At 37.8% G+C, this 16,949-nt stretch overlaps 1 protein-coding gene across 2 annotated transcripts in view; it reads right to left on the bottom strand.

The window, feature by feature from the left end:
* cntnap2a (contactin associated protein 2a) overlaps window positions 1-16,949 on the bottom strand; it is a 506,672-nt gene that overhangs the window by 65,451 nt on the left and 424,272 nt on the right. For both annotated transcript variants that reach the window (XM_067435516.1, XM_067435517.1), the window contains exons 16-17: window positions 15,987-16,157; window positions 1,259-1,477 (exon numbers count right to left, since the gene is read on the bottom strand). In XM_067435516.1, the coding sequence (XP_067291617.1) occupies window positions 1,259-1,477; window positions 15,987-16,157 (390 nt within the window). The remainder of the gene's footprint in view (window positions 1-1,258; window positions 1,478-15,986; window positions 16,158-16,949) is intronic.

The following is a 16,949-nucleotide window of genomic DNA, read 5'->3' as shown; positions in this document are numbered from 1 at the left end:
TCAAGTTTTAAATATGCAAGCTAGACAAGCTTTCTAAAAGCTTTCTCATGAGAGCCATAGGGGTGCGTTATCTTCCCCTTTCATAATGAGCGTCAAAGTCATTTGTTGAAAGAATAAGTCAAAGCACAAAATGGCACAATGAAAGCCCAAAGCCATTCTGATAATTGCCTCATGAGTGACAAAGCTTTTCCACACATTTAAAGCAATAAAAATACTCTGTGCTAATGTTAGCATAGCACACATGGAACCATTATTAGTTACATTCCCTGCTGTGCCTAAGACACTTTTTGGCCATATTCAGTCAAACCCATTTTCAATTTCTCCTTTTGTACAGTGGACTTTTTCACACTTTGGAGGCGAAAAGGTTCCCCAGGGTTCCATGTCATTAAGGGAAGGTTTTAATAGCTACACCTGCATTTAGACTGCTGACTATAAATACATTTTTACTTTCAGACACAGTAGAACATCCGTGTGCAAGAACTCAGAGAAACAGTTGATTTCTCAGCAAAAACAGCAAGACACGGAGAAAAAGAGCGAGAAAGCGATGGGGAGAGAGAGAAAAGAGAATAAGGGTGTGATGAGACACGAGATTGGGTTCACGAGAATGAGACGAGATTTTTACATTTTGACATCGTTTTTAAGAAATCTTCAATGATGAAATACATGACTAGAAAAATAGTCTGCAGGTGCATTTTGAAATGTTTTAACTAATCAACTTGTACTGAATGTTATTTCAGTTCTACTTTCTAAATATGAATATTCAATCATACGTGTTAAGGCAGCACATGTGCCAGCCAGGTACCAAAAAAACCTCAGTTGCAGTTATGCAGACTGCAGTTATGCAGTCGCACTAATGCAAGCGCGTGAAATTTTAACTCGAACATTATCAAAAAAAATATCGCATTTGAAGACATTTTGGTCACAGTCTAGGGACCTGCAATTGAAAAAATGTATATACAATTCAAAACCGTTAATAGGAGTGACTGTGTTACACGCCACTGCTGAATGTATTATATATGATAATGAAGAGCCTATTTTTATCCATTTTAATCAGATTTTCAAGAGCATCAATAAAATTATGACTTCAAAAGAACAACAGTACAGCATCCTGCTGACCTCCAAAGATATCACTGTAAGATCACTGTAAGTATGAACAGGCTTAAGGCTTCAATATAGGGTGGGCGTATGGAAAAGTGTGTTAGTCCTCACCCACCCACAATCCATATACACTCTATGTGGAAGTGCATGTGGCCCTTACCCACATAAAGCTGGCTGTAGAGCTCCAGGCGTGTGTGTCCCTGTGTAGGTGCTGGTCGGACCTCCTTGTATTTCTGATCTAGTTGAAGAATGGCCTCTTTAGTGTTTCTCTCTGCGCTGACCCGATGCCACTGGTCGTCGTTCAGGGGGGTAAGAGAGTACACGTTCAGTTCCACCGGCCCATTTCCTACATCGAATGAAAATGACACCACCATTGGGGCTATAGAGAAAAGCAAACAGACAGAGAGAGTATTTAAACTATTATAATACTGAGCATATTAGAATGATTTCTGAAGGATCATGTGACACTGAAGACTGAAGAAATGGCTGCTGAAATTTCAGCTTTTCCATCAAAGGGATACATTACATTTTAAAATATATTCACATAGAGAACAGTTATAACCATAAAATCGAATAATATTTCACAATATTACCGTTTTAATGTATTTTTGATCAAATAAATTCATTCTTTGTGAGCAGAAGAGACTTCTTTAAATATTCAGGGTAAACAAATATTAAAATAATGTGGACACAGAGTTTTTAAATGTGCATTACCTTAAATAGTGGTTTGCTTCTCAGATAGGTTTCTATATTGTATGCAATTTGTATTGTTTATTTAAAATCTTTATTCATTCTTATTGCTCATTTAGTTATATATATTGTTTTCTAAATGAAAGTAAAGTATTTTAAAACTCTAATTGGTGTTTAAACATTTGATGTACTTTATAACAGTTATTCTTAACTTACATTTTAATTAATTCACTTATTGCATAATTACTTGAAATGTCAACCACATGTAGTTCTGCATTTAAATGGCTCATTTAATGTTCATATATTTATGTTTTCCTCAATAATTGTTTGGCAGGACAACAATCCAATGTTGTGACTTAAAAAACAGAATTACCAAACTCACAAGACTGCTTCACTCAGGTACGTCATTAAAATTCCTCTTAACAAAAAACTGAGCTGGAGAGTGTGGCATGCTGAATTAATTTTAGGCCACAACAGCTTTTAATGAGTAAGTGTTGCATATTCTCCTACATAAACAGTGCAGATTGACAGCTGTACTCCTGCAGGAGGAGATGGTATTTATGGCAGGAGAAAAGAGAAGACAGGATGTTTGAGCCATGACTGCTGTGGCATGTCATGTTTGCCCCCAGAGGGCCAGGCCTCTTGGGGATTAACCCTTGATAAATTTAGAAACATCTACCTGACACCCGAGATATGTCATAGCAACAGTGTCATCATTCACCCTCAATCCAATGCTACTCTCAGACACAAACAATGTAGTATGATTGTGTTCAATGACTGCATATTACAGCATATTGCCAAAAGTTGGGATGCCTTTACATGCCCTTTGATGAAATCTTAATCTTAACAGCTTCAACTCTTCTGGGAGGGCATAACACAGGTTTAGGTTTATGGGAATTGTTGACCATTCTTCTAGAAGCGCATTTGTGAGGTCAGGCACTGATGTTGGATGAGAAGGCCTGGCTTGCAGTCTCCGCTCTAATTCATCCCAAAGTTGTTCTATCGGGCTGAGGTCAGGACTCTGAGCAGGCCAGTCAAGTTCCTCCACACCAAACTCGCTCATCCATGTCTTTATGAAATTGTCCAAAATGTCTTGGCACGCTGAAGCATTAAGAGTTCCTTTACTGGACTAAACTGCACTACATTGTTACATTTGTCACAGGCTACATTGTTACATTTTTTTATTGGTTCAGTTCACTTTCACAAGGCAACATTAAGAAAAAGTGTTAATAAAAGTCATGCACAAACATTCCCCTCATTGGTCAGCTCATTTTAGTGACATTTCCAGACTGCAAGATGAAAATGAGGGCTTTCATGACTTTTATAGCACCATGGGGGTAAATATCAATTTACAATTAACAGCATGTCACACACATTACTATATACACTGCATAAATCCAAGAAAAAAAAACAAAGCCTGCCATTTACACACTGAATTGAAATTATTTAAAAAGGACAAACCTGGCTTCTAGTCAAATATGTCTCTAAATTTATTGGGGACTGGCTCCGTTCAGCAGGGGTTACTATGGCTGCACAGATGCTGAAGGCAAGAACTAAATTGGATCTGCTTTGTGTCGGCAGCGCAGTGAGCCTGCAGCGATAGCCCGCCACTGCTATTGTCACCATCTAGGAAGCTAAGAGAAGAGCTGTGAGTGTGATATGATACCAAGTGTGACAGTTGAGAGACACAGAGGACTGTCCAAACATAAAAAAACATCTTGTGTTATATCTACAAATATCTAATATTGTGAGCTGCCTCAAGTCAGTTTTATTTGTTGTTTACGCAAAACATGAAATCAGCGTAATGTTCAGTGTGGAAGCTCTTGGAGGTCTTTGTATTCCTGCTGCTCTCAGTAGGGGGTGCTGTTTTACTGTTCTACAATCTGATGCAGATGTTGCAGGAATCAGAGATCCACAGAGCCACGCCGCCACCTGTTCATATCAGAATCTGAACGGAAGGAGGGAAACTGTGACATGGGCAGTCAGCACATCTGACCTCTGTCTGTGAGCAAAAGCTGGCTGAGTGCCACAAAGTTGGTCTGTTCCATCAGAACGAAAGAACTGAGCAGTTGTGGCACATTTTAGCTCATGAGCACACATTACACAAATACATTATATAATCAAGCTTATATTAATAATGCAGTTACATGGGTGTTTCTTCAACTAGGCACTTTTAGCTAATGGCACTTTAAGCCATCTGAAAAGTTAAATTTTTTTAAAAATATAAACTAAACAAAACACTGGACATACATCAGACCCAGACCCAAATATCATCATAATGATGATAATGATGATAAATAACAGCTTGAAATTTATTAGAGGGACAGATGTTTAATGTAATCAAAATTATGCCATTTATATAACAAACAAAAATTATTTAAAAAAAGGTTTCTAAAAATGAAAAAAAAAAAGTCTTTGTTTTATAGTTTAAATGTGTAATATTCTTTTATTATGGATATATAAAGATTGAAAGTCTGGGCCTGGGACAATCATAATTTGAAAAGTAGTAAAAATAAACAAATCCTGCATATAAAATTGCCTGAGGTTGAAGAAACACTCGTATATCTACATTACCAAACATGTGCGAAATAATCAGCAAAATCCCATCAATAATTCAGCCAACTCTAAATAAAAAAGCTTAGAAGATCATACTGAAAAAAGAAACTGGTAATGTTCTGCCAAGACATTATCCATTCATTTTACTGACATTTCCTTTAAACCTAAAACGCAATGCGTCATTTAAAATATGGATAAAATACTTGAAAAATCAATGCAGAAAATTATTAAACAGTACATTGTGCCTTATTTTTATAGACTTGGAGTGCAGAGCATCACTGACAGCAAGGGGGACTTAATAAACACAACAAATCCCTCTTGAGTGTTGAAGACCATTTATAAGAGAGATGGCGAGAGAGAGAGAGAGAGAGAGAGAGAGAGAGAGAGAGAGAGAGAGAGAGAGAGAGAGGAGAGAGAGAGAGAGAGAGAGAGAGAGAGAGAGAGAGAGAGAGAGAGAGAGAGAGAGAGAGAGAGAGAGAGAGAGAGAGAGAGAGAGAGAGAGAGAAGGGAAGAGGGCAGGTGTGCATTTTGGACTAGGGCTGCTTCCCCATTCTCAGCCCTCTGATCCCTGTAATTGGATTTCCTGCACTTGGCCATCCAGCACTGAGCATCAAGAGTGTGCCACTGTTCTTGGGGAGCGTTTTCGTGCGTGTGTGTGCTTGTTTGTGTGTGTGGACCGCGCTGCTGTCCACAACTAAGGGCATTCAGTGGGCTGTTGCTCTTGCATTCACAAGGAAAACTAAACAAAATCAACAAGCCAAACAGCATGACAGTGAAAAAGTGGGATTGTGTATATACAGGTATATTAGATCGCCGGCCAAACTGGCTGAGAGGAGATCTACCAAACCACCAGAGCAGTTATAGCCTGATGCATTCAGATGGTGAATGCAAATTTACAATGGTATATATGCTATCTGCATGTCAAAAGGAAATTATAATGCAATAATTATAATAATTATAATTTTCTTTAAAGGGGTGGTTGGTGATTGTTGAAAATTTCACATTTTCAACATTAGTTAGCATGTAATGTTGCTGTTTGAGCATAAACAACATTTGCAAAGTTATGACTGTCAAAGTTCAAAGGAAAGGGATATATTTTCTTTCAAAGAAATACGCTTTTTAAGGACTACAACAAACCGCTGGTAGGGACTACAATACGCTTTTCACGGGTTAGTGACACAAAGAAAGAGTAAATTGTATTTTTGGGTGAACTATGCCTTTCATCCAAGGCAGTCATATGTATTTGACTTTTCTTTCTATTGCTTGTTTTCCAATATAATAGAAAAGGATATTTAGGGGTCTGGACCCATCAAAGGCTGATGCTTTTCTCATGCATTTGTCAACACATTTTGCAGGAGCTCTTGACTCTCACACAAGCGGTCAGGTGTTCTTCAGAGTCACATTGCCATTCCTCCCTTGGGCCCCAGAGAGCCTCCACTTCATTAAAGATGCATCAAAGAGAGACTAAGGATCTTTGCCCAGCATCTGAGCCCACAGAGAATCCAAGCCATGTACACATTCAGCCAACAACCACGGCAGAGAGCTTTGCTCTGGACTAAAAAATAATAACCATACTTTTGGGAAGATCTGACAAGCCTACCAGCTATTTCCATGTCCAAAAATGTGTGTAGAAATGCAGTGGAGGCTGCCATGGCTTATAATAAGAAGGAAAAGAGGCAGTCTTAGACAAGGCCTCCCCTTGTTTGTATGCGGCAAAGCCAAAAAAAAATGTTTTTGGGGGGTTGGCTCGACTGAGATATTACTGTTCCAGTGTGCTAACCCCAAAATATATAGCCTTTAAAGAAAGAAACAACACAATGAATTTGAATTTAAACATAAAAATATAGGACACTACTGTAATTACACACCAGTTTATTTTGGAAAGACTTTACAAACAAAGCAAAGCAGTTAGTCTGCATACATACTGTATGACTGAATCCAACTGAAAAGCTTGAAAGCATAAAACATGAATTGGTGAAGCTTAATAAATAATTTTAGGGGAAAAAAAGGGAAAGAGAGAGATATGAGCTCAGTTATGCCTTGAAATCAGGCATGAATATTCAATGGTGGTTGATGTCAAGATTTCCTCAGCAGAGATGAGAGGGAGTGGCAGAGAGTGTTTGAGATGAAACAGAGCTGAAGCAGCAGATGTGGGCGTCCACCCATCATTCAATCATCCATCGAGAGGCTCTCTTTCCCCTGGGCTAGTGCCAGTGTTACAGTAGAGAGATTGTACTAGATAATGCCAACAGAGGGCAGCAGCAGAAAGTCCGTAAGAGAGAGATATTAGAGATTAGACCAATCGTGATATAAGGATTTTGGCTCAGAGCTCATTAGCAATCAGCACTACACAGATTACTTTTTGATTTTAAGGGGGGTACATTGTAACACCCCCCCCCCCCCCAAAAAAAAAAAAACACTTCATAATATTTCAGATTTACTTTTAACTCTGTTGAGTGAGGATATGCAGCATTTCTACGGTAAAGGAAGTGGTAAAGGAATCAGTAATAGAAGTGGTCTAAATATATATATAGTGAGTCTCTATGAGTCTCTTCAGACCTTACTGTACATGAATTATGAGCTTCCAGAACTTCTGATTGAGGCTGTGTGCCCTCCTTAACATAAATTAAACATTGAAATAAAAACAGCATAAATAACAATAATCAAAGTACTCTCTCAATATTCAAAGTGCAAACAGAGACCAAAACAGAGACCACAGGACCCTAAGATAGCTTTGAGACTGGGCTATTGTAGCTGGATTGTCCGTATAACTTGCACATTAGGTAGTTTTCATAAACACAAACCTCTATATATTTTTTTAAATTAAAAGTAAATGTTTAAATAGCTAACAAACAAACTGTGAACACTGGATAAGAATACTCTGCAAGAACAAAGAAATTTGTTCGTTTTCTCAAGGTGGCAAGAACAAGAACAAAGTTCGTTCAGGCCAGTACATTCACGAGAAAAGCAGGTGCATCATCTGCGTTTCTCCACATTAACCACGCACACTTTAAATGTATGACCAATCACACAATAGATCTCGGACACCTGCAAGAAAAAAGTTTGGCTCATGCGATGTGTCCAGAACAAGCTGCGAGAACTCCCAAACCAGGGCTGAGAGAACAAGATGACATCATTTTGCTCTCGCAGCCTTGGGAGCGAGAACATTTTTCTCTGTTCTTGCGGAGTATGTTCCAAGCTTAACTTTCCTGAGTACAATGCTAAGTGACATTGTTCTCAATTTGTTTTATTGGCACCTTTCCACAGGTGAAAACTCATTGAGCAATTCATTTGTGTGAATCAGGGAGCTCGGGCTTGCTTTGGCTTTAAATTCGTGATCGCACGTACTCTGTGTATAGGGAGTGGAGGTGCTGAGCGCGCATTCTACAAGATAATACATTTATCTGGTGCTTGGCTCTGTTGCTTATGAATCCACCGCCATGGTCCCGTCAATCATCTCACCTTACTTTTGTCACGTGATCAGTAACTTGTATTACTTATTTGAAAAAGTAACTCAGATATTTATTTGTAAGTAAAGTGTTACTTTACTAGTTACTTCAAAAAATTAATCTGAGTACATATCTCAAGTTACATTCCTAACACTGGAAATAGCCTATACATTTATATAACAATTTCAATAATTAATAATGTTACAAATGTGTTTTGTAAGAATTTTTATCAATCAAATAATCCTAAATGCCATGGTTTCCACAAAAATATTAAGCAGCACAGCTGTTTTCAACATTGATAACAACAATAAATCTTTCCTGAACACCAAATTAGAATGATTACTGAAGGATCATGTGAGAGTAATGGAGGCTGTGACCTGAATATATAAAACAGTAATCATAAAATGTAATCATATTTTAAAAAAAAATACTGTTTTAGAGATTTTTGATTAAATAAATTCAGCCTTAGAGACTTCTTTAAAAAACAATTTGAAAAATATTACTGACTCCAACACTTTTCAATGGGAGTGTATATATTTTAAGAAGAACTTTTGATTTATACCACTATTAAATTAACTATTTAAAATTCGCTTAATGGCTTTTAATTTATTTATGACAATTAACACACTGTTACTGTACTTAATATGATATTAAAACTAATTAAAATTAAGCCATTCTTTCTGTTCATGACCATCGGAGCCATTTCAAGGGCATCAGCATGTTTTTCACAGTGAATTAAAACGTTTCATTATATAATTCATCATGATAAATCATAATGAGATTAGTCACTACAATATTTGAGATAAAATTATAAAAATATTTAATTTAAAGTTCTAAATATTACATAAAACATTCAGTTCTTTGAAAAAGACTTTTAATTAATCATGCTGCCTCAAGTGAGAATGAAGAGGACAGCCGATCTAGAAATCAAACTCCCACTCGACTAACCCAACACGCTGCCCTCCACTCATTTCATGCTCCAAGTGGATTTCACTGGGCCTCAGTCTTGAGCCGTAACTGAAGAAAACCAGGCAGGCCAAAATAAGGAAGTAGGATTAGGAGTCAGGGCATAAATCGATGAGACATAATGGAAGGCTAGAAAAAAGGCGGAGAGCTTCAATTTCACAATCTGCTCCTCTGCCTACACACACGCACAAACAACTGGCCGGAATACACTCTTAATCTCACACACAGGCCTGCAGCCAGGCCTGATTACTCTTCTTTTCAGAAAGGATTCATGCAGAAGGTGAATATCCAGCTTTAGAGAAAAGCTCTGGAGTGTTTACGCTGGATGCCGCTGTAGATGACCTACCAGTGCGGTCGACAAGCTTAGACACAGAGGCTTAGTATCAGACACTGATACACACAACCTCACACATGCACTTTTGAACTTTGTTTTGCTCTCTTTACCTCACTGTACGTTCTCAGGGGCGTACAATTCATTTGAACTTTCGAAGTTTGACTGCTCTCAACTTTTTGGAAGGTAATCTTTGTATTATAACAGCTTTGTTTTGCTTGGCCACGGAGCAAAGAAGGAAAACTACAGCTGTCATATGTAAAACAATGGCATTACAACCGAGTGGCAGTAGACTCAATGAACAGGCAAAAGGAAAGTGGTAATCCTAAGTGTTTTCAAAGTAAACATGCTAGATTGACGTCTTTGACCATCATACTTAGTTTACAATTTAATGCAAGAACTAATGCTCTAATATAGATAGAACCCACTTGGCTTCATTTATTTATAACTACTGGGTGAATGTTACGTCATTTGATTAATATTCATGAGCCAGACGGATGAGGTTTTTAATGCGTCTTCCTCAACTTTTCAGATCACTCCAGCTCTCATACTTACTCTAACATTAAAGGTGACATCAGATGAAATTTTCACTTTTGTAGCTTTTTTTGCATTTAGTTAGGTTTCTGTTATGTCTGCCAGCTCAGAAAAGCTGAAAAGAAAACATGCAGCCAGTTTTTTATAAACTGTCTGAGTTTGAAAATGTGTCATCCAGTGACCTGTTTCAATTTGGTGCAGGTTTTGACATAATTAGCTTACATGAGTATGACAGCCTCCAAGCAACATACGGAGTCCACAGTACGGTTGGTTAACGACATTTATTTGATAGCTTTGTTCTGAAAGATGACTTTGCCTTTATCAACAGCACTTCACAACGTCTTGTCGCAACCAATGGAAGAAAGGGGTGGGGTGAAAAGTAGCTCATTAGCATTTAAAGACACATACACCAAAACGGTTCGCTGTGAACAGAGCTGGTTGTTTTACACAACCACTGAGGAATTTAAACAATAATTTCAATAAATCAGACATTTCAATAATACCCTAAATATATTTTTTTTGGGAAAATGAGAAAAAAATAAAAATAAATTATTAATTCAGAAAAATTGTAAAGTATGGAATTTCTGTGACACTAGTGGTATTAAATAGTATTGCAGTCTCCGTTTTAAAGGGTAAATAAACCCCTGATCACAGCCTAACTCCATCTACTGGCAAGTCGTATTGATTGACAGCCGTCTTAACTCCTGATGCCGACAAAGCTATAGCGAAGCAGCAGCGCAAAAGAGAATGTGACCACTGACCTAATCTAGTCAAATCCCATACTGAATGCCCCTAAAAATAGATCAGAAACACGTGATGTTTTTTTATTCAAATTAACTGAATCATAGGCAGTGCAGGACCAAAAAGTTTAAAGCCTATTATAAACAGGGCAGGGTTTGAATGCGTGTCTCATGTATGAAAAGTATCTGAACACATGATGGGCGGCAAGAAAAAATTGCAAGAAAAGCCTGACGTGTACTGACAACTGAATTATTTTACTGTATTTTCTTCATTAGAATGCTGATAGCAAGCGTCGAGTAAGTTTCATTCATGTTTCTACTTCATGTAACATGAGCGTCAATACTGGAGGGAAGCAGTTCTTTTCTCATGCAATCAATGCAGGAAAACATTTATTAGGGTGTTGATAGTGAGCTTTAGTGAGCAAAGAAACCTGTTCTTTGCTCTGCTGAATGGTTGTTCTATCTGCTTTGTTACAAACATTTTTCCAAATATCTTTTGTTGTGTTCAACAGTACAGAGTAACTCATACAGGTTTGGAACAACTTGAGGGTGAAATGTAGCCTGACAAGCCAGACCCACATCAAGATGTTTGGTCTGGAAACTCACCATAGACAATCTCAATCCGAGGGGCGGGATAAACGGTTGTCTTTCAAACTCCCTCAGCACGCGATAGGATAGCACTACACCAACCAGAGCAACGAAGGTGAAACAGAGCTCGCTGATAGATTAAACATTCGCCGTATCCGGTCGGCAAAACTCAGAACACATCTTCCCTTTTTAAGAATCACTTCAGTGCCGTTCTTTGTTCTTTTCTCAGAGAAAAGCTTATCTCTAAGTCTTCCAGAGTCGCGGTCAGAGCTGATTTGAAAGACCGCCGCCGTTCGCCAGTTTCAGAATTTTCATTTTTGGGTGAACTATTCCTTTAAACGCAGCATGTTTTTACACCACTGTCTTGCATATCATAAACTAAAAAAAGTTGTTTTAGGGTTTATTACCCTTTAAATATCAATACTGACCAATAGTGTGACTCTAGGGCGGGAGTACTGGTTTGATATATTATTTTAAAGAAATGAATATTAACAAAATAAAATGAATCAGCAAGGACGCTGTAAATGTATCAAAAGTTGAAATAAATATATTTATAATGCTTTTGTTTAAAATAAAAGCTGTTCCTTTGAAATGTCTATTCATCAGAGATTCTTTAAAACACAGCTCCATAAAAAACAAAGAGGCACAGCTTTTTGTGACTGAAGACTGGAGTAATAGCTGTTGAAAATTCAGCCTTGCCATCACAGGAATAAATTACATTTGAAAAAAGAAAAGCAGTTATTTTACATTTTATTTATTTTTTAAATATTTAACAATATTATAAATCTTATAAAGTGTCTTATATCTTATAAAAAAATGCAGCCTTGGTGAGCATGAAAGACTTATTTCAAAAACATGAAATGTTTATATATATATATATTTATATATATATATATATATATATATATATATAATATATATATAATTTTATATATACACATTTCTTTTGAAGAAATAAAATGTACAATTTTTTTTGAACATACAGTATTATCAATATATGTTAGCATTGCACATTTAATTTGGTCTCAGATGAATTCATGAGAAATGTTTAATGAGATATTTAAATCTCGTTAAAGAAATTATATTCTGCTTTGTGACAGGTTGTGAGAAATAGGTGACTTGAGCAAAAGTCTCAATTTAATATTATTGCTTTCTAGGAAAAATAGTTAAATATTAATGTGAGCTTATTTTCAAATTTTCTTTCATAATTTTCTTTGCTAATACACAGACCCTCTAGCAGAGTCAAGCTCCTGATTGGAGCTTTACTCAGGAAAGGCAGCCCATCTGTCATGTCGAGACCCTCAGTGATCTCTGGTGCCAATAACCTTCTGCTCTCTGGAGGGCCGTGTTACTGCTGCGGCAAAATGAGCAGCAATAAGCACTAATGCCTTCCTGTTTCCTCCATATTCCGATCATGCCAGACTCATTCAGGACCACTTTGTATGCATCCGTGCCCTGCTAGCAGCACAAACACTCAGGAAAGGAAGTGGTCTTCACCACAGACAAGCTTGCATACTTTTACACGTGGTGTATGCATAATGCCCAGTTGGCCATCTTTCCCTGCACTCCTTCATCAAGTGATTGATGTTTTGCTGTCACCAGCCTCTGAGAAAGCACTAAGCGAGTCGCTGTTCTCTCTGCTCGGTCTCACCTGAAGTTTTTTTTGTGCTTTTTTATTTAAAAATGGAGAGGGGAGAACAAGATTTGCTTCTCCCCACAATCCAAAGGAAGGGTAACGCAGTAGGGTGTAAAAATAATAGGTTATGTATGGATTCAGAAATGTGTGTAAATGAGCAAGCAGGGAATGTGATGTCCTTTGCCTCACTGTAACCCTGCGTTCACTCGTGCCCTAGAGATGAGGACAGGGAGACTGCAGGAGGTGCGAATTTGACAAATGGAGCCACTAAGCAGCTTTCCTTCCCTCCGTGTGTGTCTCCAGAGCCCTTGAGAGATACACCACTGCCTGGGGAAACAGCTGGAGAACACACTCCAGGCTCAGGATTGTGTGTATGTGAGGGTGTAAGAACTAAGGGAATGATTTCCTGCTACTCAGTGCACAATATTTATAATGGAACTCTCCACATTTTAACTTAACTTTAACAGTGGCATGCAAACACATTTAACAATGAAGCACTACACTAATCACAGGAAAAACAACTATATAATAATTTTGTATGTTTTTTAAATATTTATTAATACTAGGATATATAGGATAGTCTCAAGTCAAGGAAAAAAAGAAAAGAAAAATAGAATAACAAATTGAGTAAAATAAATAAATAAAAGTTATATCATATCATATTTTACTAATATAATGTAATATACATTTAATCAATTGATTAATACCAGGATATTTTATAAGTTTCTAGTCAAGTTCCTTATAATATAATATAATATAATATAATATAATATAATATAATATAATATAATATAATATAATATAATATAATATAATATAATATAATATAACATCCGAAAAATGTTAAAATGTGGACACATTCAAATAGTTTAATTTTGATTCAACTGAGACCAAATCAGTTCATCCATTTTCAGGTGGATTCTTTCACGCCATTTTGCAGACTGGCTATAAAAATAATAGGCATGTATTATGACACCGACAGGGCAATCAGCCAATCAGAGCAACAAGAAGACAAAGTCACTGTGATTATTTTGATGAACACCTTTGAGAGAATATATAATTGCAATAGGCTTCATCAGAGTAAAATAAATGATGAATATAAAAAAAAAAATTGAAAACCAAAGTTGAATTTGAAATGTATTGTTTGTTTGTGAATGGATCAAATATTTATCAGTTAGTGACAAGGTAAATACTAAATCGGTCCTATGGTGAACATCAGTTAGGATGACATTCCAGAGACCAGTTTATGGCAAGGCCTCTCTCTAACTACTGGTGTGGAAGAAGATGTGCCACACTGTGATTGGACCCTTGGTGAATGAACATAAACAAACATTAGATAAGATGCAGAGACAACTTACAGACACCTCTTACAGGGCAGGAAGGGGGATCTTCTGCACACCCCCACACCTAAGGGGAGTACTTCTCATTGGTCTAAAAGTTGACTTTAACAACCAAACTTAGTCCTAAGGCTTATGTAAAAGCTTCCATAAAAAATCCTTCAAGACCTCCTAGATGCAGCAGCAAAATAAAGCTAAACCCATCCATACACGTTTGGAGGCCTTCCATTTATATGAACTGCAACACATCCACTTCATCTTCATACAAAGCACAGTTTATGTTAATGTTATTGACTGTTAACACAACAGTTCACAGGACAGATCCATTAACAGATAAACTAATATGTGGAGGTAACAAACCGCTTCTCATATTTGATCTCTATCTTTCCCATATGATGGCTTTTACATTTTAAAAGAGGTTTGGTAAGGAAATAATGCAAAAACATTCCGACATGCCGCTTTACGCTATGCTTAAAGCGGCACTTATGCTAAGTTTACTATCCTTAATGAGTTCCACACTAGGGTGGGCAACATCATGGCTACTTCGGACACTATTGGCCAACCACACTCCAGGATTGGAAAGGTGCCGGATCTCCTCCTAATCAGAAAGGGAATATGTCCAGTGTCCACTGGGTAGACACACCTTTGTTCTGCATTTCCATCTCAATGGGAGACACTAACAGACACACCACAGCCTGAATTTTTGACCTGACAAGGAAAGAGACTACAAGAAAGTTGAGGTTAAGCTTTTGCGAGCAAAATCTTCTATATTGCTTTTGGGTGCACTCAAGCTGCAAAAGGTCTCCCTCATTGAGGGACCTTATCTGATCCTTACGACTCCTCCGGCAGCACAGCTCGGTCCAACAAGGACTTCTGCATCAGCACATGCTGCCTGTCCCACAAGGCTCCTCAGTGATGAAAGCCAGCCAGCAACGGACCCTGTGAAGATTTGACTGACCCCAGCACGCAACCAAAAGTATTTACTTTTGCATATATTGTTAATAAATTTCCTTCATTTTATTACACTGTGCTTTTTTTGTAATGATGATCAAAGACTCTACTAGTTGTGCAGACTCGCAAATCCTTCAGATAAATCAGCTGACCAACTCCCTTTAGTTTACATTAATTCTGAATTATTGAACAGCGCTTTTGGTAGTGTTCTTATATTGTTAAGATAGTATTCTTGCCCCATATCAAAAGGAGGGAGGGGTCATTTGATACACTCATAACCACACCTTAAGTGACACGTGATCTGAAAATCACTACGTCATTGGTGAATTGAGTAAAAATCACTACAGTCCTTTTCTCTTTTGACCTTCAGTCTAGGTAAGACTGGAACAATTGACTGGAGGAGAAACGAGAGAAAGCAAATAACAGCATTTAGAGATTTACACCGACATTTGGGTGATACATTACAGAGCGAAAAATCGTTCGACAACAATGAACCACTTCAGGAAACATGAAACGCTGCACGCAACATAAGATTTATCCGCAATGGTGTATGTTTTCATTCTGGATTGCCTATTGTGCGGTAAACAGTGTAAAGAAGCAGCCAGCTCGACTCATGCGCTGAAAACTCAATCCGCATGAAAGAGATTCGCCTCTTTACTGCCTTTTTTTACACAGCGAACAATTCAAATCCTTCATGCATAATCCAGCCATTTCTAAGAAAAAAGGCTGTAAAATGTCAGTAAAAAGACATTTATAAGCAATTACAGAGTCTGTTTTATTCAGCTGTTTTTTTCTTCTTCTTAAGCCTCCATTTATCCTCAACAGAAAACAATCAGCAGAACATTTGAGGCGAATGCATTGTAATCAGTGCTGCAAATAGACTTAAACACAATAGCCAGGCGCTGAAGTAGACATCATCAGCCAACGTAAAGAAGGGATGGACTTCAAGAGCTGATCATGGTGGTACAGGAAGCACTTACTCAGTACTTCCTCTTTTTAAACTTTACACAACACAGCTGTAAATGCCATAACCATGGGATTCAGACTAGCAGCAAGACAGACAGACACAGAGAAAGGGATAGAAAAAGACAACATGAGCCAGGGTCTTACATTTTAACTCCAGACGGATGAAATCCGTGTTTCCAAGGTTTTCCAGAAAGACGCCATAGGGAGCAGAGGTCTTGAAGTAAAAGGAGATGTCAGCACTTGTTTCTCCTTGAAAAGTGGAGAAATGCAGGTACGATGATGGCGTGTTGAAGGACGCCGCGTTCCAGTAGCTTCCTACAAAAGAGACCAGAGAACAAGCCGAATGTAAGTTTCAACAGTTCTGCTTCTGAAGTTTACAGTCAAGGTCCTTTTTATCCAATATCTCAACCTGAACCACATCAAACCACCATGAAATTCACAAAAGCAAAACTTTAGCTGACACAAAATGACTTATTGTATTCCGTGATTCTGTATTCAACACAGTGGCCAGTCTTCAGAGGTGTCGTGTACTCGAAAAACCATTTGAGAAGTGACCTGTATCATCAAAAAACACTTAGGAGGAAACCACCAAACAACAGGAAAACAACAATTCAATCATACAAGTCAACTCTTGTCAAAAATCTGAGTGGATGTATAGGGTTCAGGGCTTTAGCTAGTTCCTGCTATTACCGCATTCAGGGCTGTGTATGTAACCACATTTGTATATGTCTGTAGGGGAATGGAGAGCTTACGATGCAGAAGAGTCATTTTAAAGCCAGCTTGCCAACATCTCCCCTTTCTGATAGCTCTTGTGGTTTGACCCCCACCCACTGTGTAATAGAGGCACACCGAATCCCCACTTATCTGAGTGGAAGAGACAAAAATAAAGTGTCATTTCACTCTAAGATGATGAGTAGTGCATTTTTCAGGTAAGGGGGTATTTTAGGTGATAGCTGAGCTGAGGGATAAAGTGAGAGATCACTCAAAATCAAACACAAGTTTGAGGTATAAGCTTATGTTTAGCTGGAATATCTCCAGAGCTTTGCCGTGGACAGCTATTGTACATCCTGTGGCTGGTATTAGCGTGTGGGTGCATGTGTGGGAGAT

This window comes from Pseudorasbora parva, chromosome 24 (genome assembly GCF_024679245.1).
Source record: "Pseudorasbora parva isolate DD20220531a chromosome 24, ASM2467924v1, whole genome shotgun sequence".
NCBI lineage: Eukaryota > Metazoa > Chordata > Actinopteri > Cypriniformes > Gobionidae > Pseudorasbora > Pseudorasbora parva.
The sequence above is the reverse complement of the archived record's forward strand: the minus strand, read 5'-3'. Positions and strand labels throughout refer to the sequence as shown.